Source organism: Lagopus muta, chromosome 6, assembly GCF_023343835.1.
Source record: "Lagopus muta isolate bLagMut1 chromosome 6, bLagMut1 primary, whole genome shotgun sequence".
NCBI classification, from domain to species: domain Eukaryota; kingdom Metazoa; phylum Chordata; class Aves; order Galliformes; family Phasianidae; genus Lagopus; species Lagopus muta.
Genome location: NC_064438.1, coordinates 56,686,339 through 56,708,630, shown reverse-complemented (window position 1 = coordinate 56,708,630; position 22,292 = coordinate 56,686,339). Strand labels below are relative to the sequence as shown.

At 46.2% G+C, this 22,292-nt stretch overlaps 1 protein-coding gene across 3 annotated transcripts in view; it reads left to right on the top strand.

Moving 5' to 3' along the window:
• The window catches only part of MDGA2 (MAM domain containing glycosylphosphatidylinositol anchor 2), a 340,836-nt gene that overhangs the window by 221,736 nt on the left and 96,808 nt on the right, over nt 1-22,292 (top strand). For all 3 annotated transcript variants that reach the window (XM_048949134.1, XM_048949136.1, XM_048949137.1), the window contains exon 9: nt 21,235-21,504. In XM_048949134.1, the coding sequence (XP_048805091.1) occupies nt 21,235-21,504 (270 nt within the window). The remainder of the gene's footprint in view (nt 1-21,234; nt 21,505-22,292) is intronic.

Below are 22,292 nucleotides of genomic sequence, written 5' to 3'. Positions count from 1 at the left end.
TCATGTTCTGCCCTTGCAGCACTGCAGCCACCAGGTCCTTCGAGTCATCCCTGCAGAAGAAGTGCAAGCTGGGGATGTGCTGGGCAGGTACTGGAGGAGGAGGATGTGTGACTCATAAAAAGCTGTGCTCTTATTTGGGTTGGGACGGTGTTTGTGTTGTTGTTTCTCCTGGGCATCTGATCTGTGCCTATCTCTTCACAGCTCAGCATCCCTGACATCTGAAGGTGGGTGGAAGGAGGAATCTCCTTTCTTCTTGGGTCACGCTCGCTGGCTGGGCTGGAGACAGCTCCTGCAAACCTCAGCTCTGTGCAAGGGCATTTGCTATCAGAGACAGCAACAAAATAAATGAACCCAAAGGGGCTCCCTTGTCTCACGCAGGAGGGAAGGCAGAGCCACTGTGAGGCTGACTGCTGCTAACAGCTCCGCATCGTGCAGGCTGCGGCAAAGGATTTTGGAGAACAAATGTGCAGAATTGTTGCAAGCCTATGAATCAGTCTTTGGATCAGAGATACAGTGGGTGCTGATACAGATCTTAGCCCACAGAATTTATTCTGCTTGGTTTCTTTCGGATGCAGGACAGACCTCGTGGAACCCGACTTGCATATGAGGGGCTGCAAGTGATTGCACTGAGTCCATTGGGAGAGCAGGGGCTGCACACACCAGCTGTGGTGGCACTTTGCTGCCCAGCATCACTGGTAGCTCATGGCTGGGATTGCTCCCTCCACTGCCTGGACTCTCAGGCTATGTTTGTTACTTGGAAATAGTTTGTTCCCCTTTGCATGCCTGGGGTGAATGATGGGAGGGAGCACTTCAGGAGTTTTGTTGTTGCATTGCTTCTTTCTCTGGTGTCTCTATGTTCCAAAATTTGTCCACAGGTCAAAAGCAACGACTCAAATCCAGCAAATGGCTCTTTGTTGGGCAGACCTGTTGTATACACTGCTCAGGGCTGACTTATTTTCCTCTTGGTGGTAGTGATCTTTAATGGATACTGCAATTTTTAGGACTGTCCAGGGTACGTATTGTGGCGGCATTTGCTTTGTTTTATTTTTAGAGAGCCTCACATTTCATTAGAGAGGGCAGCAGAAACATTTTCTGCGGTGCATGTTGTGTTTTGTTTCTCAATTGAATTATGGTATGTTCAAAATCACAAGCGGAGCTGTCATAGCCCCCAGCTCGTTAGATGATCTAATGTGATGTTTTCAGCGGGCTATCTTATCAAAGCTGAGGCTGTCTGTGAATTAAAGTGTCACGGAAGCTTTAGAAAGTGATTTCTGTGCTGGCTTTGTTTTACTTTATTATGTTATGTTGTTGTGGTTGGTTTGTTTGTTTTTTTGAGAGCGTTCCAGAAAGACCCATGCCAAGCCATGGGCTAATGGCAATGACTGATACCTGTAAGTCCACATTTTGCTCAATTTAGAGAGCATTTGATCTTCTGCTGAAGTCCTTGTTGCTGGGACACATCTCCTGGGTGCTGTTTATTCACGTAGATATGTGTGTGTTTATACAAGCAAGAGGAGCAGCTCCTAGGTTGGTATCTAAGCCCAGCAGCCTGCTGAGCCTATAGGCTTCACTACCCAGTGCACACAGCTGGGCAGTGCCTGAGCCAAAGTGGGAGTTTTGATAAGATTCTTTCTAAACAAAGAGAGCTGTTCAAACTCCATTTACCAGAGATGGAAAGCAACTTACTGACATCTTCTAAACCTAATTTTCAGAAATATATGCATTTCTCTCTGACTCAACGTGTGGGTATTAAAACATCCTTAAAGCATTTCGGGAGGGGGAGAGGTAAGGTGGTTGTTTTATTTGTTTCTTTCCATTATAATCTTTAAAATATTAAAAGGCCACTGTTCTCTATCGTTTTTCATTCTGACATAGAGCAAAGACTGGCCTCAAAGCTCGGCATTTTCTTGGATGGGAGCTGTTGTCTTCTGGGCAGGCCCATTAATTAGGTGCTATCTCCAAGTTACAGCAGCCTTCACTGCAGCCTCTCAGAAAGCCAGCTAAGTGGCGTCACAAAGTTTTCTTTGTCCTTAAGAAAATGCAATTACATTAAGAAATTGCTTTGAGGAGTTAAACAGCAGTGAAATCTCGAGGTGATGATTTCTTCCCTTTCTGTAAATGCCACGGTGGTAAGAATTAATTAGCGGGGGGACATTCCAGGAGTTATGGAGATAATTGAACTATTCCATGCGAACCTAATCTAACCTTGGGGAGGGGAGCTGGGGCAGGACGTTGATGAGGCTGAATCTGCTCTGTGTCACCATAGATGAATGGACTAAGGAGCTGCAATTGGGAAACAGAGGTTTGGGAGAGCAGCAGAGATAGAAGCTGGGCTGTGTGTAGAGCAGGAGCTGTAGCTCTGCTCTGTCTGGCTGAGCTTGGACTTGAATGTTTGTTTTTGGGCTGGGAAATGCCTTCAGCCTCTCTTGTCCCTTCTGCTTTTTTCTTTTTCTTTCAGCATATCAATATTCTGGGCTGCCGTTAAGCAATTGTTTTGGTATTCAGCTGCCAAAGCTGCAAAGCACTGGGGTGGAGACCAGCACATGGACTGTTCTGATGGAGGTGCCCTGCAGTGTACAGGATAGGTCATTAAATCACAATCAGAAGCATCTGCTGGGCTGATTTGGCTCTTGTTACGTGAGACACCCTCGGTTGCTCCTGTCCAGAGTCCTCCATCATTTCCCAGTGCTCCGCCATCTCCATCAGCCTCTCCTATTTGCAGGACCCTGTTTTAATGGGGATGCTCCAGGAGCTCCATAATATCCTGCATGTCCCCATTGCATGATGCCAGAGCACCATTGGCAGCAATCACCCAGGTGTTACCGAGTGAAGGGTTTGGATGGGGTCAGCAGAGATGTAATTGCATCTGGAAAAATGAAAATTGAAAGTATTAATATTTCCCTGAGGCTGGAAGTAGAAGTGAGTCCTGAATTTTCAGTGAAGGCACCAAACAACTTTGCCTCAGCTAAAAAAATAAAAAAATAAAAAAATTAAGAAACTGAAATTTGGACTAAATCAGCATGCCTGTGGGAGGAAGTGGTTTTTCTCTTTCATCTTATAAAACCATGTCAGAGGCCTTCATTTGTAATGCCATTTTCTCTCCTATCCAAGGTTTTCTGCCTGTTGCGTATCTCCAAGTACAATTAGTACAGCAGATGGCATCTGGGTACTTTGGCAGGTGTGAAGGAGGACTTGTCTTCTTCTGAAGTGTTTCACTGTATAAATAAGCTCTGTGTAACTGCTGAGACCCAGGTATGGTACATCTTGGGCAGCATCCTGAATATCAGGCCAGAATTAGTCTGTAGCAGGGACTCATTGAATACAAAGTGAAGTGGCATAAAGGGAAGAGGTTGAGAGCATCGGCACGCAGCACGTGCCATGGTTAGCACAGCCTGCGTGCTCTTAGCATGGCAGGAGGTGAAGGGATCATCGAAGTATCCTGAAACAGGAGGGTCCAAACATACTTGAGTATTTGCTGAGGTTATTTAGCCATGTGAATAATTTGTCTCTCTCCCTAATTCACATGATGATTTTGGTGTGTTTTTGGTAACGCGTGCATGTGATGAAAGGCAAGTCCTTGGAGTTTTCATCCATTTGAAACATCCCAGGTAGAAATTACTGTTTGAAACTGTGAAAGCTGTAAATAGAAAGTTGAGGAGATAGGAATGGTATTGTTGCAAGTGAGATATCAGAGAATCACAGCATGGCCTGGGTTGCACAGGAGCACAGTGCTCATCCAGCTCCAACCCCCTGCTGTGTGCAGGTCGCCAACCAGCAGCCCAGGCTGCCCAGAGCCACATCCAGCCTGGCCTTGAATGCCTGCAGGGATGGGGCATCCACAGCCTCCTTGGCAACCTGTGCCAGTGCCTCACCACCCTCTGGCTGAAAAACTTCCTCCTCATATCCAACCCAAACCTCTCCTGTCGCCGTTTAAAACCATTCCCCTTGTCCTATCATCATCCACCCTCACAAACAGCCGTTCCCCCTCCTGTTTATCCACTCCCTTCAAGTACTGGAAGGCCACCATGAGGTCTCCCCAGAGCCTCCTCTTCTCCAAGCTGAACAAGCCTCAGCCTTTCCTCATAGGAGAGGTGCTCCAGCCCTCTGACCATCTTAGTGGCCCTTCTCTGGATTTCTACCAGTATGAAGGGTCCAGGGTGCCACCAGGCCAATTTTCAAGGAGTTTTGTTAACCAGAGCTGGGGAGTGATTCATTTGCTGTGTCCCTAACATGTGCTGCTGCAGTCAAATATCTTCAGTGCTCAGCAGTGCAATTCCTGCTGAGAGCAGGCTGAAGCTTCTTTCCCATGAGCTATAGGCACCAAACCCATTATTTCTTCACCACTTCCAATTTGTGTGCTGCCATCCGAGATTTACAAAACATAGGGCAAGTGATTCAGATTAGATGCACCCAAGACTGGTTGCAGTGTTGCAGAGAGCATCTTCTGCTCCTGTGTTCTTCATCAGCCCTGAAGGATGTTCTGAGGGAGAGGCAGCTGTCTTGATTGAGAACAGGTTTTCTTTAGCAAACAAGCTCTGCTCTAATAAATTCCCTTTTGGAGCTCATCCTGCAGGGCTGTCTATGAGCTGTTCTCTTCTGGCACCAGTGTTTCACCTGCTTATTTTCTTACGTATTCTTTTTAGCTTGCTAGAATTTGTCTTAGCAGCCTGCAAGGCACGTGCCCTGCAGTTCAGGGCCTGTTCCCTCTTGTTTTTCATGGCTTTAACAGTGTCCAAGGCTGAGCCAGCTGCAGAACTTAAATCCCTGACCTCTGCATTTCAAGTGGTGACCTTGGCTGTGTAAGGGCCAGTTGGGTCAGCTTCATTGCAGCTGTGGTTTGTCTTATGTCTCAGCCACTGCAGGAGATGGAGGCCCCAAGGTACCAATGTGCAGTGGCTGAGTGCTGGGGCATTCGCCCATGGGTTGGTCCAAAGGCTCCAGGGATGGAGGCAGCCATGATGTAGAAATAAATGAATTTGTATTCTTCCTGGTAATTCTTTGCTACAGATCAACCGCACAAAACCCCGCTTGATTATATAGTGACCTTGCTCACAAGAGAAATAAAATACACGGATGGAAAAACTGATACCTGTTTCAGGCCAAATAAAGGTTGTTGCAAACGTTGTCCAGAGCAGCAGTAAAAATTTTTCTCTGGGTTATTTTAAGTCCATACACTTGTTTTATGTTCACATTCCTATATTTTCTGCTCTCCCCAGTACATCTATTTACCTCCCCCGTCCGGATGAAAAATCCTTTTTATTGCAAAACATTGTGCAGAAATCTCCCCCGGGTGTTCCTGGATGTACTCTGCTCCTCACTTGCTGTGTCTGCTCTCTGCCTCTTCTCCTTATGTGTTTTTCAGATTCATCCCCATTGTGCTTTGTATCTGAGGCGGCAGCAGCAGCCTCTGTGCTTCTTGGGGAAACTCCAGCCCTGAAGATGTGGGATGGCAGTGCTGGACAGGCAGCAGCATCACCAGGGAGCTCGTGCTCCCACGCTCCATGGGGATGGAGGTGACCCTGGGGGAGCTGAGCTGCCTCAGTGTGGATGTGCCTGGTGGTGTGGCTGTAGCCATGGGAACACCGCATCCGCAGCTGGCTGGCTTTGGTGGGCTCTGGCTCTCATGCCTCAAGCTGGGAAAACTGCAGAGAGCTCCGGGAGCAGCTGGAGGGATGCAGCACGGTGTTTGAAATGCACAGCTGAATCTTTCAGTCAGGGTTCCTGTGCACTGCTGCCCTCAGTGTCGCCGACTGTGTCAGTGACTTATGTCAGTAATTCGGTCTGATGCTAAGGAAAACTGAATCCATTGTTTCCTTTCTGTAGTAAGCATATATTTGTTCCTACTAGTCCTCCTGTTAAAGTCTGTCTTCCACCTACCTTGAATTTGCCCACATCCATATCTATTCTGTTTCTTTCCACTTCTGCTTCCTTCCAGGTGTATTTGAGCACCCTTACAGGATGTGGCACTTTGACACTGAGGACATGTTTATCAAGTGCAATCCAGTCACTGCTTTATCTTTGCTTTGAGAAGCTGTCTTTCTCCTTCTGGTAGGCTGCTTCCTTGATCAGATTGTTTTCTGACTTTCCACTTTTCCAACAGCCTTCTAAACACATAGGCAGCAGCAGTGTGTGCCAGCTCAGTTCTACACTCACCTCTTTCCCACTCTGGGAGCTCACAGTGAGCTGCTGGTGTGTGACAATATCTCCATTTCCTCAATGTGATCTGTGCTTTTCAGAGACAAATAGTGCTGGTAAAGCTGCTGCTGCTGGCCCAGATGAGCCATGACTGCTGGTGCCATCCCTTCTTGGTCCAGATGTGCCCACCAGCTGTGTGAGTTCTAACTGCAGTGCTATGCAGGGTTAGGCTACACATCTAACAAGGAATCTCTGCTTTCTACCGGCCTGCCATAGGAGACTTGAATTGCTCATCCTTTCTAATTTAGTCAAGAAAATAAAATGCACAAATTGGACGTACTGTGCATGTCACTTTTTGAATAGTTAATTTCCAAAAGCAGGTAGATGATCTTCTAATGAAATGGTTTTCTTTTAGTCACGTGAGCAACTGAATTATGATTATGAAGACAAGTTTGCTGCCAGAAATCTTTAAATTGAGCTGAGGTGTCTTCTGAAAAAGTCTGTGTCTTCCAACCCAGAACTGAGTTACAGGCTTCACACCAAAATGCTGGAGTTCACTTCTGAAGTCATGAAGATGCATGGCAGCTTCTTCTAATTGCCAATTCTGTTGAGTGAGCCATGGGATTTAAGCATCTCCAGTTATTCTGTAGACTCAAGGGGTCTTAATGTACTCTATGCCTTTGATACATGGCCAGGCCCATGCCTTGTAAAAGGTCTCACACCTTCTCACACAGATGACTTGGATCCAGCTTTACGAATGGAGCATCACCTCTGCCTGAGCCTCACCAGGAAGTTAACACATGCCCTGTTCTTGGGTGTAGGTGCCTCTGTATCATTCATTTCCTCTTTGTCAATATTAAGTGATGTGTTCGTGATTAACTTCAGCTCAGGCATTATTGCATCGTCATTAATCATGCCTACATCTGTCATAGAAGTCATTAGAAAGACCCCATCGCAGCTATTTTTGTACCTCGTTTAATTTTCATGCAGGTATTGCATTTTAATTCTTGTAATGTGTCTTCACAATGATAAAAGCTGGTGCATCATTCACTGAGGAGGATCTGTTAGCCAAAGCACAAATAAAAATCCTACCGCTGCCATGGGGTTTCTGTGGGAACTGGATTGTAATGCCTCCATGGATGTCTGACATTAAAAGGGTTCACTTTGCAGGCAGAATCACTGCCCTGGACGATTCTAATTTGTTGGATGTTAAACAGAAAGGGTTGATTCTGGCTGCTATGTGACATAAATTACCAGCAAATTGCTCTGTAAGTTTTCATTATAAAGTACATGCTGCTTGTTGCGAAGGATTTGCTGCTTTAGTCCCAAACTTTTGTTTGTATGCTGGTGCTTGAAGGACAATGGCAGAACTTCGCCTTTGTGACTTTAAGGAGAAGTTATTTAGTTGTCTTACTTGACCTTTCAAATCTTTTCCTTTTATCCAAGAGCCGGGCGTGAGGCCCTTTCCAGAAGGCATTTGTTGAGATGCATTCAGATCTTGTATTAAAGCTGCATAGTGTTCCCAGTAAACACAAAGCAGAGGTGCATTCGTGGAGCTTTTCCTCAGCTGTTTGAAGCACTGCAGCATTACTGGCTTTAAGGGAGCAATATCAGTGCTTCAGTGTAGCTCCTGTGAGGGCGAGTTCTGAAATGTGATGATAATTCCAACGGGAAGAGTTTATATTCATGGGTTGTTAAGGCTGGAAAAAAAAACAACCTTCATCACCATCTGCATAAAAGTTCACTCGACAAATCTTGTTTTAAAAACTATTCCACTGTGTGCCATCAAGTGAACCTGTGGCTGGTGAGCTGCACGGAAATGTGGAGGCTTTGCTCAGTGTGCCAACCCCAGCGAGCTGCAGCCATCCTTCTGATAACTGAATGCAGAATCACTCGGGTACCTCTCAGAGGCAGCTTTGTATTTTGGGGGCTTATCCAATGTGCAGGAGTCATTTTTCCTGCTCTATGGCCTGTTCCAGAGCCAGCATCGCTTCCCTGCTCCAAGCTGTTGGGGGTATTTAATCACAGAATCACCAAGGTTGGAAAAGACATTCAGGATCATCCCGTCCAACCATAAATAGAACAGAAATAACCCAGTGCTGCACTGTCCCTTGCCTGGATTTGTTTCCTTGCATAGCACCCATGTGCTGTGTCAGCCCAGAGTCCAATTCTCTCACTGCAACAGAAGCTTCCCTAGGCTTCTCTCCACCACAGCATCCTACACAGAGTCATGCTGTTGGTGTCAGCTGGAGTTCGCTGCTCCTTGCCCAAAATTCAATCCCTCGGAGTATATAGGCAGCCAGGCCAAGGGCTGCTAAGCAAGCTGCAGGCTTGCAGCAGGACTGCTGCTTTGCCATACCGGGGGTTTTTGGAGAGTAACGTTTCTTGCTTTGCACTACCAGCTTTTTCTTTCTCTACCAAAGCATTCTGTTCTGTTAGTAGAATGGCTTTTCATTTTTACTTTACTGTTCCTTATATCATGAAGCAGTGTTTTCTGCACCAAGAGGAATTCATTCCATGGCTCTCTGAGTGAAATAGCAAGAACTAAGTGCACAAGCAGAAACTCCCTTAGATGTTGCTTTGAAAGCAGTATTTTTGGCTAAGTTGTCTTTAGTGCAGACTGACGATCCCGCTGTGGGTGTTGCAGTGAGTTATCTTCTTTTTGGAAAGCATAAACTTCTTGTGCTCTGCTAAAGAGGAGAGCATGTCTTGGCACACTGTAGTGTTGCCTCATCAGTGCATCTTGCAGAGCCTCTGGCTCTGCAGCCTCCCCTTCCTGTCTCCTAGAAGTTGATCAGGATTCTTCCAGTCTATGGGATGCAGTGGTCCTTCACATGTGGCCTCTTCCCAGTGATGGTTACTGGCCACACATGTGGATGGACATTTGGGCTTGACGATTTTAGTGGTCTTTTCTAATGTTAGTAATTCTATGATTTCTGGTCTCTAGCTAATTTATTATATGTAGCAGATAATCGCATTTCCTTCCTCTCCCTTCATTTACTAGTATGAAGGTGAAGTGGTGACATCCATGCATCTTTTATGCCAAAGCATGGTCTGGCAGGGACTTTTTGTGGATGCCCCATCCCTGCAGGCATTCAAGGCCAGGCTGGATGTGGCTCTGGGCAGCCTGGGCTGCTGGTTGGCGACCTGCACACAGCAGGGGGTTGGAGCTGGATGAGCACTGTGCTCCTTTGCAACCCAGGCCATTCTATGATTCTATAGCCAAAAGGGTGACTGTGCATCCTGCTGGAGGTTGGCTGGTTGTTGTTTGCATGCACATGAGAAGCTGGTACAGCTGCAGCTCATGCCAGAGGTTTTGACCGGGTGGAACTAATAGAGATTCTTTCAGCATCTCCTGCCTTCCTTCTTCATCCATCCCATTCCCTGCCCAGGCGTCTATGGCATGTCGGTCTCCTGTGGCACAGAATGACCTGCCCTCTGCTAAAGAATGAAAGATTTCCATTTATTCACTGCCAGGGTTTGCCATTCTAGATTCTTCCACCACCTTTATGCTACATGTTTTTTTATAGCTTAATTTGTGTCTGGCTTGAAGTTGATGAAAATTGTGCCTATTTTGATGAGAATACCATGGTGTTGGCTATGAGTATAAAGTTAATAGGTCTGAAGAGATGATGGATTTTGAAATCACTGTGCTTCTTTGCAACCCAGGCCATTCTGTGGTTCTATGACTTTTTGTCTGTTACTGACATTCCTGCCAGAGAGCAGAGTGGGCAGAAGTGTGCTCATGGGCAGGAGTTCTGTTACAACGAAGGAGCCATGAACTGCTCTGCTGTAAGGCTCATGCAGGGGCAGGGAGGGAGTTGGACTGAAAATCAACAGAAAATAAGCAAATAGTGCAGGAAATGAAGAGAGGCTCTGAGGCTGGCACTGAAATAATAGCAGTTCCAGTGTTTAATCAGGTAGTTATGTTTCCATTTTCTGTAAAGTCACATGTAATCTCAAGTTTCTCCCCAGCTGAGGAGTTTGTGTTCGCTGATTACACATCCAGGAGTCCATGAAGAGATTGGAGCAGGGAAACAATATAGCTTTAGCAGCAGGGAAGGGGATTTTATCAACCACAGTTTGGGTAGGGTTGGTCTGGTGGAATGAGATGTGACAAGACCACACCGAAATGCCACAGAGCTGTTCTGATCGGGTTCCTTTCTGGTCTTGTCTTGGGTTGGTCTCCATCTCATTCCTTCCAGTACTTGAAGGGAGTGTACTTACAGGAGGGGGTACGACTTTTACAGGGGTGGATGGTGATAGGACAAGAGGGAATGGTTTTAAAGTGAGACAGGGGAGGTTTGGGTTGGATATGAGGAGGAAGTTTTTCAGCCAGAGGGTGGTGAGGCACTGGCACAGGTTGCCCAAGGAGGCTGTGGATGCCCCATCCCTGCAGGCATTCAAGGCCAGGCTGGATGTGGCTCTGGGCAGCCTGGGCTGCTGGTTGGTGACCTGCACACAGCAGGGGGTTGGAGCTGGATGAGCACTGTGCTCCTGTGCAACCCAGGCTGTTCTATGATTCTGTGACCTTCTGTAACCTAACATAGGAGAGGCACACATAGGAGAGGTGAGTAGAGGAGCTGCCAAGGAAATTGTGGAGCCTGTGCCTTTTAGTGAGGCTGTGGGACCCTTGGTAGGTGCTTCCTTCGTGCAGCCTCAGACAGTGAAAAAGGTTGTTGTACCATTCTTCAGGATTTATTTTTTCAGACATATTACCATTTTTATTTCCTAAGATATAAGGAATAGCAGCATAGCCCATAAAAGATCATCGGCAGAGTCGATTCTGTTGAAAGGTTGTGCATTATAACAGCTCCTGGGCTTTTTAAAGAAACTCATCATTATTCAGCATTCCCGTTCTCGCTAGAGCTAGTCAATTAAAGCAAAGGGAAAAAAAAGAAAAAAAATGATGTGCAGATATGTGGGCAGATTAATGTTGCAGCTTAACTCCTGAGTTATTTCTTGTTTGTTTACTCATTTGAATATTTTTCACTTGCAAAAGTTCCACGTGTTTTAGCACAAATATTGGATCTTGTAGAGCTGTCATGCAATACTTGCTGCTTGCTCTGAAAATGTATTGTGCTGTCAAGGAGCCAAACCAGGACAGAGGCATCGGCCGGAGAATCCCAGCAACTGCCTGCAACCAGCAGATGCAATTTGAACTGCAAAACCAGATCTATCAGATTCCTGTGAGTGATGAGGGCTTCCACAGATGTAAATCATGCAAGCCATTCACTAACATGCACTGCTGCATCTAGTGCAATAAGAAAAAAAGATAAAGTCTACACCAAAACATGCCAAATCCATCTGTCTTTGTGTTCCCTTCTTACCCAAAGCCATTCTGTGATACTGTGAGAATGGTGCTGAATGGTAACATGGCTTTGACTCCCACCTCTGTTACAAGCCAGTGGAAGACCTCAGCCCTCTGCTGGATTTTCTGCCCTGTCTGATCCTATCCCCAGGCACAGAGTGGGTTTTCAGCCTCCTGGCTCTCTAGAGCACTGTAACAAATGCTGCTCCCACGTTTACCAAGCTTTGCTAGCGTTCCTCCCCCTGTGGTGGAGTGCCATTAACACAGTTCCTTTCCATCCAGCATCTCCTTGGCATTTGCTTTGGGTTCCCTGATGCCTCAGGGGAGTCGTGGCTCACCAAATCCCACAGCTCAGCTGTGCTGTGCATCCCCAAGATGCATCCCCACACCTCTGGCTGGAAGACAAGCCAAGCATGGGCAATCTGAACACTCCGTTTCATTGCTGATTTTACCCTGTTACATAGGGTAACATAGCATGTCAGGCAGGATTCTTGTGACACGGTGGTATCAGTGCAGCTTCTCACCAGGCTCAGTTTTACTGTGCTGAAAGGAGTACAGAACAGTGCCTGCATGTGCTTTGTGCCTCCCATCACCTCTGCAGCAGTCACCGAATGCCAGCTCAGTGTGCATCATCTGCTGTCTGCTGTCAGGTGTCCTGGAGCAGAAAAACTGCAGATATTTTGCTGTGAGGACCTGTTAGACCTTCCACACTCAGTGTTCAAGCACTTACTGCTTTTTTTTCTAAAGAAAACTGCTGTTGTTTTTAACTAAAATCAGCTAAAAACTGTTTAAAAACTGATGAGCTCTAACTTTCTTTAAGGAAAGTCAATTTTCCATTCAGATTCGTGTTTTTGTTGACCGTTGCCAAATGAAACTGCTGTGTAACATTCATCTTACAACAGAAAAAGAAGCCTGGTGATACATGGCACCAGCTCATTTCTCTGCAAGGAGGGCAGTTCAAGAGTTTCCCCAGCAGGTTTGATTGGTCTGACCGTTTGTCCGTGGGTAGGGCTGATAAATGTAGCATATTATTTCAGTATAACCTGAAATAAACAGGTGCAGTTTACTCATCCTGCCCCAAATCGTTGGCAGTGGGGAAGGAACCTGGGCATTGGCTCAGTGTATGCAGCATTTCAGCTCCTTGTTTTGTTTCCTTATGCATTTGTTAACTTTTTTTCCAAGTTTGAATGTTGATGGTTTTCTTATTTTAAAATGTACCTATTTTCTGATATTACAGATAGAATCATAGAGTCTTTAAGGCTGGAAAAGACCTGTATGATCACCCAGGACAGCCTTCATCCCACCCCCTCCATGCCCACTGACCGTGTCCTTATTCAGATGCTCTGGTAAAGTAAGCAGAGGATCACAGAATGGAATCATAGAATCATTTTGAGGGACTGTTAATGGTCATTGGTCCAAATCCTTGCAGGGGAATAATAATGCTGAAGTCGTTCTGCCACAGACAGTGGTTGTTCCTTTCTCTTGTCCGTTTTGCTTTCAAATAAATATTGATGTTTTAGGGTAGTCTGACAGCAAGGAAAGGATTTCTGAAAGCAGCTTCAAACAGGTTTCTGGGACGGAAACAGAAGTTCAGCAAGAGTCCTGGGCAGATCCTTAGCTGGCATCGGAAGCTGGAGGTGCTTCCTATGGAAGGAATGTCTTTCTAGGGAGCTATTTTGATACAGCAACTGCAATAGGTGTGGATTCTTAAAGTGCCATTAGGTTAAGGGTTGGGTTTGGTTTTTTTTTTCAGATGCCAGTGGTGTGCTGTAAAGAAATGATAAAGAAACAAGGGAGGTGGGTTGTTTTTTTGTTGTTTTTTTTTCTGGAGGTTTGCTGGTGTAGGAAAGGTGCTGCCTGTCCTAATTAGCCCTGATTATCAGAAATGTGATTTGGAAAGACACCTCATTAGCACTGTTCTGCATGACTGCAGCAGTCCCAAGGTAAAAATACCTTGCCTTGCTGGGACAGAGGAGTCCTCTTTGTTTAGTCTGGAAGTTTGGGTTGTGGCAGCTGCTGATGGTGAGTGCAGTGCATTGCCAATTGGGCTTTGCTGAGCATCCATTCTCGGTGCCAGCACACACCAGGGGCAGTGCTGGGTGCAGTCCTGCACTCTGTTCCCAAAGCAGAGCTGCCTCTGCCCCTTGGCAGCAGTCTCAGAGCTTGTCCCTTGGGCCACGTGGCTTGGAAAACTTAGATGGTGCCACGTCTGGAAAGCAAATTTCTGTGCAAATGGTGCCTCCCTCAGCATGCCGTGGGTCAGTGCCTGTGCAGAGCTGGTTGCTGAATGCACAGCTCCAGGTTTTGCAGTCCTGCTTCCATTTATGTAGGAGTGCAAATGATTATTTTTTGTTTCTATTTCCAGACATAACAGTTTCATTTCACTGGAAGAAATCCATTACCTGAGGTTGTAATATCCATCTCCTAGATTTGGCTAGAAAACTACCATTGCCTTTTTCACTGGGATTGCAACCATTGTGTACCTGCGTGCCCTAAAGCTCTCTGACCATCCAGCCTGCCCTTCTCAGTGTCTGTGCCATCAGGTTTCACTCCATCACATCCACATCGAACTCCACAGCTAAGTAAAACCACAGTGTTGACTATAGGAAATATTCCAGGAATATATTAATTCTGATCCAATTCATCCCAGTGTTCTGCCTGATTAATGGGCAAACTGCAGTCTGGCAGACCCGCGCTGTAAGAAGTTTTCCATTGCATCAATGAAGTGTTTTCATTTTTCATCCATCTTGTCAGCATTTTTAGGATCTCATCTTTACAAAATACAGCCCACACTTCATTTCTTCATTTATCTGGGTATATGTGCACTTGCTTCCTGCAGGCCTGTGTGGAAACAAAGGGAATATTATGGCAAATAATCTCAATTCTGCTCCGCACTGGTTTGCTTTAAACTCTAAGGCTATTTGTTGTTTATAGGTATTATCTTTTTTTTTTTCCAACTGGGTTCATATTTGATTTGTATCTACCCAGAAAAAGACAGCGTTAGTTTAGCTTATAAAAGTTACACACTGGGTTCGAGTTGTTCCATTATTCAGCTGCTTCTGGAAGTTGTTGGAGGCATTTTCATGGAAATGATGCCCTGCCTGTTTAAAGGGATAACAACAGCTGTAAATCACTTACGAGCTATAAAGGCTGAATAATTTACCTGTCTAGTCTTGCAGAGTGCTTCCACCATTCTCATATCTGAGAGCATTTTTGCACGCTACCAAGGAAAGACTGAGATGTCTGAAGGCTGGAAAGGACACGAGTGCATTGGCTTGTGTGGGCTTTGCAGGACCCATGGCAAAGATAGTGCTGCAAGACTCCTAACAGAGCTGGTGCTGCTTCTTCCCCTGCTTCCTGTTAAACCAGCCTTGGGATTTGGTGGCTTCTCCACTGGGGGATTTGGTGGCTTCTCCATTGGGGATTTGGTGGCTTCTCCATTGGGGGATTTGGTGGCTTCTCCATTGGGGGATTTGGTGGCTTCTCCATTGGGGATTTGGTGGCTTCTCCATTGGGGATTTGGTGGCTTCTCCATTGGGGATTTGGTGGCTTCTCCATTGGGGGATTTGGTGGCTTCTCCATTGGGGATTTGGTGGCTTCTCCATTGGGGATTTGGTGACTTCTCCATTGGGGATTTGGTGGCTTCTCCATTGGGGGATTTGGTGGCTTCTCCACTGGGGGATTTGGTGGTTTCTCCATTGGGGGGCTTGCTGGCTTCTCCATTGGGAAAAGCCCTGCAGGCAGAGCTGCCCTCCAGCCATTCTTCTTGACGCATGCCCTGCCATCAGGGAGTTCAGAGGACAGTTTTAGCAGAGCTGTGTCAAGAGCAACTTGGTGGTCCCAGCTGAGTGCATACACCTACATAAACCTCTTAGAAGGGAGCTCTGCTGGAGCAGGTTTGCTCTCGTGCCCTTGCCACCAAGACCGACTGCTTCTCCGTGGTGGTCATGAGACTGAGTTGAATTTATTTTTCGGTATTGTTTTGTTTTCTACCGTGTTAAATAAAACCAAGTTGGGACCTGGAAAGCTTAAAGCACCATTTCATTTCAGCTTTCAATTGCATATGAAAATAATCCTCGGAACAGCTAGAGGCTCCCATAAAGAACAGCTGGAGGATGGAGAGATGTGGGAATAACGGTTGCAGGGGGGGGGGTGGAAATTGTGTAAGGCTGTGCCAGCATCGTAATGAGCCCTGCAGTGCAGATGAATAGAGCGATCTTTCCCCAGCATGTCTCTGCATCCAGCCACGTGCTGGAGGCTGTGGCTCGGCCCTGCTGGCTCTGCTCCTGTGCTGACTCCGCTCGTGCCTCTGCCCTCCAGTGCTGAGCGTGGCAGCGGGTTGCCCAAAGGGCTGCAGTGCTCAGGTGCAGTGTTTGAAGGAATAGTTCTTGCTACTCGTCCTAAAGCTCCAGTGCTGTGCTGGGGCTCTTTCTTTGTGTTGGCTCCTAACGCTGCCGTTCAGTTGGAGCACTAACGAACCCTGAGCTGTTTGCAGAGAAATGCCCACAATGGCTCCAGAATCTCCTTCCTGAGCCTCCGTTAGATTGACTTCATTAAAAACTTTTTCCTGTGTGAACGATGGGCTTCCCATTACATGTCTGCTATTACCAATTTACTCCACGTGGCACTGTTCTCCTGAGCAGGCTTTCTTTGGAAAGCATCCCTTTTGTGAGTAGGTGTGATTCCAACTCGCACGCTTAACAAAACAGAGCATCAGATGAGTTTGCAGTGCCTTCCAGCCTGCAGAGCCTGCAGGAGCACAGCTCTGCCCTGGAGGTCTGCAGAGCTGTAAATCTAACGTGAGTGTGCAGACTTCCTCTATGCTTAGCTTCAGAACAAATGCTGTTGGAGAAAGGTAAAAGCCTTGCAACCATCTGGCTAGCCATTATCTGTGATGTACCAGCTCTCTTTGTCTATATAAGCAGGTTTCAGTTAGCAGACTTCCATGTGTCTTGTGCTGATATATTTACACACATGTATTAGTGAATCTTTTTTTTTTGGTAAAAGCAGTAAAACCCCATTGCCAACAGCACAATGTGTAGCATCTACTTTGTAATCTGTAAAATACTTGCTGACGTGGCCTAGAAGACAGAACTCTGCCTCTGTTGGAAGTCAAAAAAATGCCAGACTTTTCCTGAGAGTAATCTTCAGAGCCTGGGAATAATATGTCAAAACACAAGCAGAGATAGAGACAAAATGGCAATAAATAAAAAGAGATTGACTGCTTAGCTCAGCTGTCCTTACTGGGCAGGATGCAAATGCTATCAATAACTGAAGAGAAGAAGGAAGGGAAAGGGCTGCATTTTTAGGCCACAGCGATTCTCATTTTGTGTCGCACATCCCTCAGGGAGTAAAGTAGATGACAGTATGTTTCAATCAGAAACTGGAAATGGCACTTCCTTAAATTGTCTCAGCTCTGCAGGCGTTTCAGTCTCTGCCCTGGCTGGGCTGCCTGGCAATGTAGGACATGGGCCAGGTGGAGTCTGAGCTGAACCGTTCATCTTCATCACCATGATGTCCCCGCTCATTGCAGGGGAGTTGGGCTAGATGGCCTTCACAGGTCCCTTCCAGCTCCTGTGACTCCATGAGCACGTGCTGGCTGGTATTTATCCACTATATGAGAAGCAGAATGGTATGTTTGCTCCTGAACAAATCTTGCTGCATACACCGCAGCTCAGTGCACACTGTGAAGGGCAGCTGTCCAGTTAAAGGCAAACCAGCATCCTTGTGCCACGTCTCTTGATAGCTGGGGAGCCTCCGTTTTCCATTTTGTAATCCTTAAGACTTCAAACTACTTAGGCTAAAAAATTCATTAAACTTTTATAAAGCCCGTTTTAACTTCAGACTGTTTGCTTCCCAAAGATAATTGTTTGAGAAAATGAAGTGTGCTCCCCATGCAGCTTTTCTGTATGTTTTTCACAAACTAATACTGGAATTATGAAAGATAGGGATAAGTACAGCAAAGTAAATTAAATAAAAATGCTGAAGCCTTGGGGAAGAGCTAATGCAAATGAATTGAACAACATACAAGCTCCAAACAGCGACAGAATAAGTTTCCTTCTGAGCATTGTTGTTGTTGGGAGATGCCCAGGACACTTCCACCTTTGCTAGCTGCAAACTCACCATCTTATAAAACCAGAAAAACCATAAATATAAACTATTAGCACAGGCTACTGTCATATATTGTAGTTTTTACCATTCCTTTCCTTTTCCATTAAAGTTATTACCTGTAAAAATGTACCTCTGAAATGAATAAACAAAGTTAATTTTCTTTTTCTGTCACTGGGTGTCATCTGTTCTGGAATAGATGGAGAGTCTGGATTTTAAAGACTGTTTTGACCTTAAAGGCAGGGGAAACTTTGTTTAAAAGCTTTTTATAAGGGTAAAGTATCTTATGAGTAAATAAACCAGGAGAAAAGAGAGGGAGAGAGCTGAATGCCAATATGATGAAAGTCATTAGAGCAGAGCTGCCACGGACAGGTGAACAGAATAACTGTTCATTGAATAAGGTACATCCAGTGGCATAAGAAGCAAAAGGAGTTGGCTTATGAAGAGTTGTGGGCAAATCTTGAATGTTTAAACGTGAAACAAGTTCCAAAAGCAAAAGGAGAAAATGATGGCCAAATTATCCGTTAAAATGTACTTCACACATCACACGCATGCAGTTCCTGCCTCCAGCTCTCCAGTGCCTTCTGTGAGCTTCTCTCTGTCCCCACCAGGCTCAGCTGGGGATGCTGAGGCAGGAGGAGGTCTTTGATCAGAGATTGTGACCAAAGAATGGAGAGAGAAGAATTTGGAGAAGGCTCTGGGGAGGCCTCATGGTGGCCTTCCAATACTTGAAGGGAGCGGATAAACAGGAGGGGGAACGGCTGTTTGTGAGGTGGATGGTGATGAGACAAGGGGAATGGTTTTAAAGTGAGACAGGGGAGGTTTGGGTTGGATATGAGGAGGAAGTTTTTCAGCCAGAGGGTGGTGAGGCACTGGCACAGGTTGCCCAAGGAGGCTGTGGATGCCCCATCCCTGCAGGCATTCAAGGCCAGGCTGGATGTGGCTCTGGGCAGCCTGGGCTGCTGGTTGGCGACCTGCACACAGCAGGGGGTTGGAACTGGATGAGCACTGTGCTCCTTTTCAACCCAGGCCATTCTAGGATTCTTCCACCACCTTTATGCTGTGTGTTTTTTTATAGCCTAATTTGTGTCTGGCTTGAGGTTGATGAAAATTGTACCTATTTTGATGAGAATACCATGGTGTTGGCTATGAGTATAAAGTTAATAGGTCTGAAGAGATGATGGATTTTGAAATCAGTATCATTAGTGCTAATTGGGAAAAAAAACTTGAAGAACAGAATTCTCCATGAGGAGAAATGGCTGGGCAATTGTAAATATTAGCAAATTTGAACAGCAATCTCTCTGAGATCTGTAATGTGTCAAGATTTAGAAGATATCTGAAAGATATCTGGAAAAATTATAAGGCAGGTCAGTTAGAGGAAAATACAAGGAAAGCTGTGAAAGGCAGATGAGGCTTGAGTAGCCGAATAGCTCTCCCTTACAAGGAAGTTGAGAGCTGTCACATCTTCTGCTTCTAAAGTAGCTCTTATCTTTAAGCCAACAATTCCCTGCAAAGCTACTTCTGTGGGAGACTATTAGTGAAGCTGGATAAGGTGCAGGAGTTGTATAGTGAGGACAGATGAAGATACTGTTGGGTCGTGCTGAAATGGCAGGTATCAGGCTGGAGAGAGAGAGTAATGGCATTTCTGACAAACTGATTTTCTTTCGTATTCTTCATTCTGTGCCTGGACACAAAGAATAGTCACTCTCCGATGAAATTTTCTGATGACACAAAATTGGGGGATATTATCAATGGATAGAAAGCTTGCAGTACTGAAGGTTTGCAGTTTGTGGTCTTCTGTATGCTGCTGTCTATATCTGTAATGCAGCCCATGTACCAGGTAAGCTTCTGGAGGTTGTGGAGTCTCCTTCTCTGGAGATGTTCAAGACCTGCCTGGATGCCTACCTGTGCAACCTGCTGTAGGAACCTGCTTTGGCAGGGGGTTGGTCTCGATGATCTCTGGAGGTCCCTTCCAACCCCTACAATTCTGAGATTCTGTGATTCTGTGATATTTGATGTAAAAAGAAGTGTCAGGTCAGGCTGGCGTTGATGAGATTGTGAATTGGTGGTTTCCACATCACTGTCTTCTTCATTGGTCTGCGGAGTCTGAATTGGGGTAATTGCCATCAGAGAGGTTAATCTGCCACTTCTTCACCACATGCCATCAGGCCCTGTGTGCTGGCTGATGTTACCACTTCTGCCTCTCTGCTTGCTGTGCTCCCAAATCTTGGTAGTCCCCTCACGCTCATTCCATATGCAGCTTTAGATGATGTCACAGGATCAGTGATGATTGCTGTGATGAGCTGCAAACATGGTAGTGGGAGGCCACGACCTGTAAGCAATGCTGTCTGAAATGGCAGTCTCCAAAGTTCAGCTTTATTTCTGTATTTATCTGGATGTCTTCTGTAAGCAAGAGTCGATGAGCAGCAGTACACGTACGAGTGTGGTTTCTCAATTACATGAGCTGAGAGAATCTGTTTACAGCTTCCATTATGCGGGGAATTAAATATCAAGAGGCTGAAGGTTATTGGTATCTCTGGTGGAGATACCAATCAACAAAAAACCTGAGGACACGATGCTCTTGGAGAGATAACCATAAGAGAGCTCTTTCTGGAGGGAGCACAGCATGGACTACGTGCAAACCATTCTCATGGGGAATTTTAGATGTTATGCTTCTAAGACCTTTTAACATGGATGCAAAGATCCCATGTACTTTACTGGCCTGGGATGCTTTGAGGTTTTCTTGTTTCTAAAGGGCTGGAAGTAGGCTGTGTTTTTTAGAGAGGCTGAATGTTTTGTCAGTGTTTGGCATCCGGTTGCAAACATGAGCACAATTCTTGTGTGTGTTACGTTTCTAAATAGTTGTGCCAACATCAGTCTGTGCAGATTGCTCTTTTGCAGTGATTAAGTTACCCAAAGGTAAATGAGAATGAAGTTAGGCTTTTGCATACACTGCATGTTGTCCATATTTGTGTATTTTCCTGGAATCTGAAGTCTGAAAATCTGAATTATTTAAAGTGCAGTTTAATTCAAGTCAGGAGAAGTTGACCCATTCAATGCTTACTGCAATACCAAACCTACTACCTGAGTAGATAAATAATATGATTATATGGCTTTGCTGGAGCCTATGGGCAGCTGCTGGGGTACTGAGCTTCTCCATGGACCCAGTGACAAAGTTGGGTCTGTCACTGAGCACAGATCTGCTGCCTGGGACCCCACACCAAGGTTGTTACCTTGTGTGTTTTGTCTCTACCATATGAAGGCTTCTCCCTTGTTTTCTACCTCTTCCTCATGTAGCTTGGTAGAGTTTGGGGCTCCTCTGTGAGGCAGAAGGCTGAGCCTCCTGGGCTGCACGTCTCTGTCCCAAAGGAAGCAACTGAGCCTGGGGGTTGGCTTTGGTTTCTCTTTAGGTATTCTGTAGAAAGCGTCAATAAGCAGAATGCGTTGACTTGGAGGAAGTTTTTCCCCCAGAGGGTGGTGAGGCACTGGCACAGGTTGCCCAAGGAGGCTGTGGATGCCCCATCCCTGCAGGCATTCAAGGCCAGGCTGGATGTGCCTCTGGGCAGCCTGGGCTGCTGGTTGGTGACCTGCACGCAGCAGGGGGTTGGAGCTGGATGAGCATTGTGCTCCTTTGCAACCCAGGCCATTCTGTGACACAGCCCCTGCTTTCTCCCCTGCAGACCCCCCCACCGTGGAGCCGACCTTCCTGGAGATCCGGCAGGGCCAAGGCCGGAGCATCACCATGAGCTGCCGGGTGCTGCGGGCCTACCCGACGCGGGTGCTGACCTACGAGTGGCGGCTGGGCAGCAAGGTGCTGCGCACAGGCCAGTTTGACCTGCAGGACTCAACCGAGTACACCGTCAGCAGCCTCTCCCGTGACAGCTATGGTGTCTACAACTGCAACATCATCAATGAAGCGGGAGCTGGCCGCTGCAGCTTCCTGGTCACAGGTAGGCCTTGGCGGCATCTCGGAGCGCGGGGATGTGACGGATGCTGCGGCTTCGGGTGTCGTCAGGTGATGCTGCTGCTGCCTCATGTGGAGTGTTGGCCAAGATATGTCTTTCAAAGCAGGTTTATGGCTTAAAGCGTAAAGGTTTGGGTTGCGGGGAGGCTGGTGACAAAACAGGAGATTCAGCTTCGTTCAGTGGCTTAAGGATAAAGTTTTTTACGTGCAAAATGCAAACGTCCTTCCTCCACTCACAGCTGTCCGTATGCTTTTGAAAGAGTCATTGAGAAAGACATCAGGTAGCAAATTTCTTCCTTTCGAAGTTTGCAATAAGGCTTGAATTTCCTCTTCTCTGTTGGTACGCTCAGCAAGCTCAGAAACCAGGACAGGGAGACTGCTGTCTCAAGCAACTGCAAGCAGTCTATGTACAGTGTTGTGGAAATGTGTTCCTTTTCTGAAGAGGCAAAATGTATTAAGGTCACCTAATACACAAAATCACAGACTCAGATGTTGCAGTTGCAGATGTGCAACCCCTGCCATGATTTTACCGTGCCCTGGATTTAGACATACTTTATATGTCATTTATCTTCAGCATCCCCTATTGGATCTAAATGTTTAATAGGGATTTTAGAGACACAAGTCTTGGTTCTTCTGTAGGATGTTAGCTGATAGGAGTTGTCAACTCAGCTGCCTAATCCTGCAAGCACCCCTGCATGCTGCAGACACTGTGCCCAGGCTGAGGTCAGCATTAGGTTCTCCATCCCTCTGTGCTTCTTCAGACTTAGTCTAACA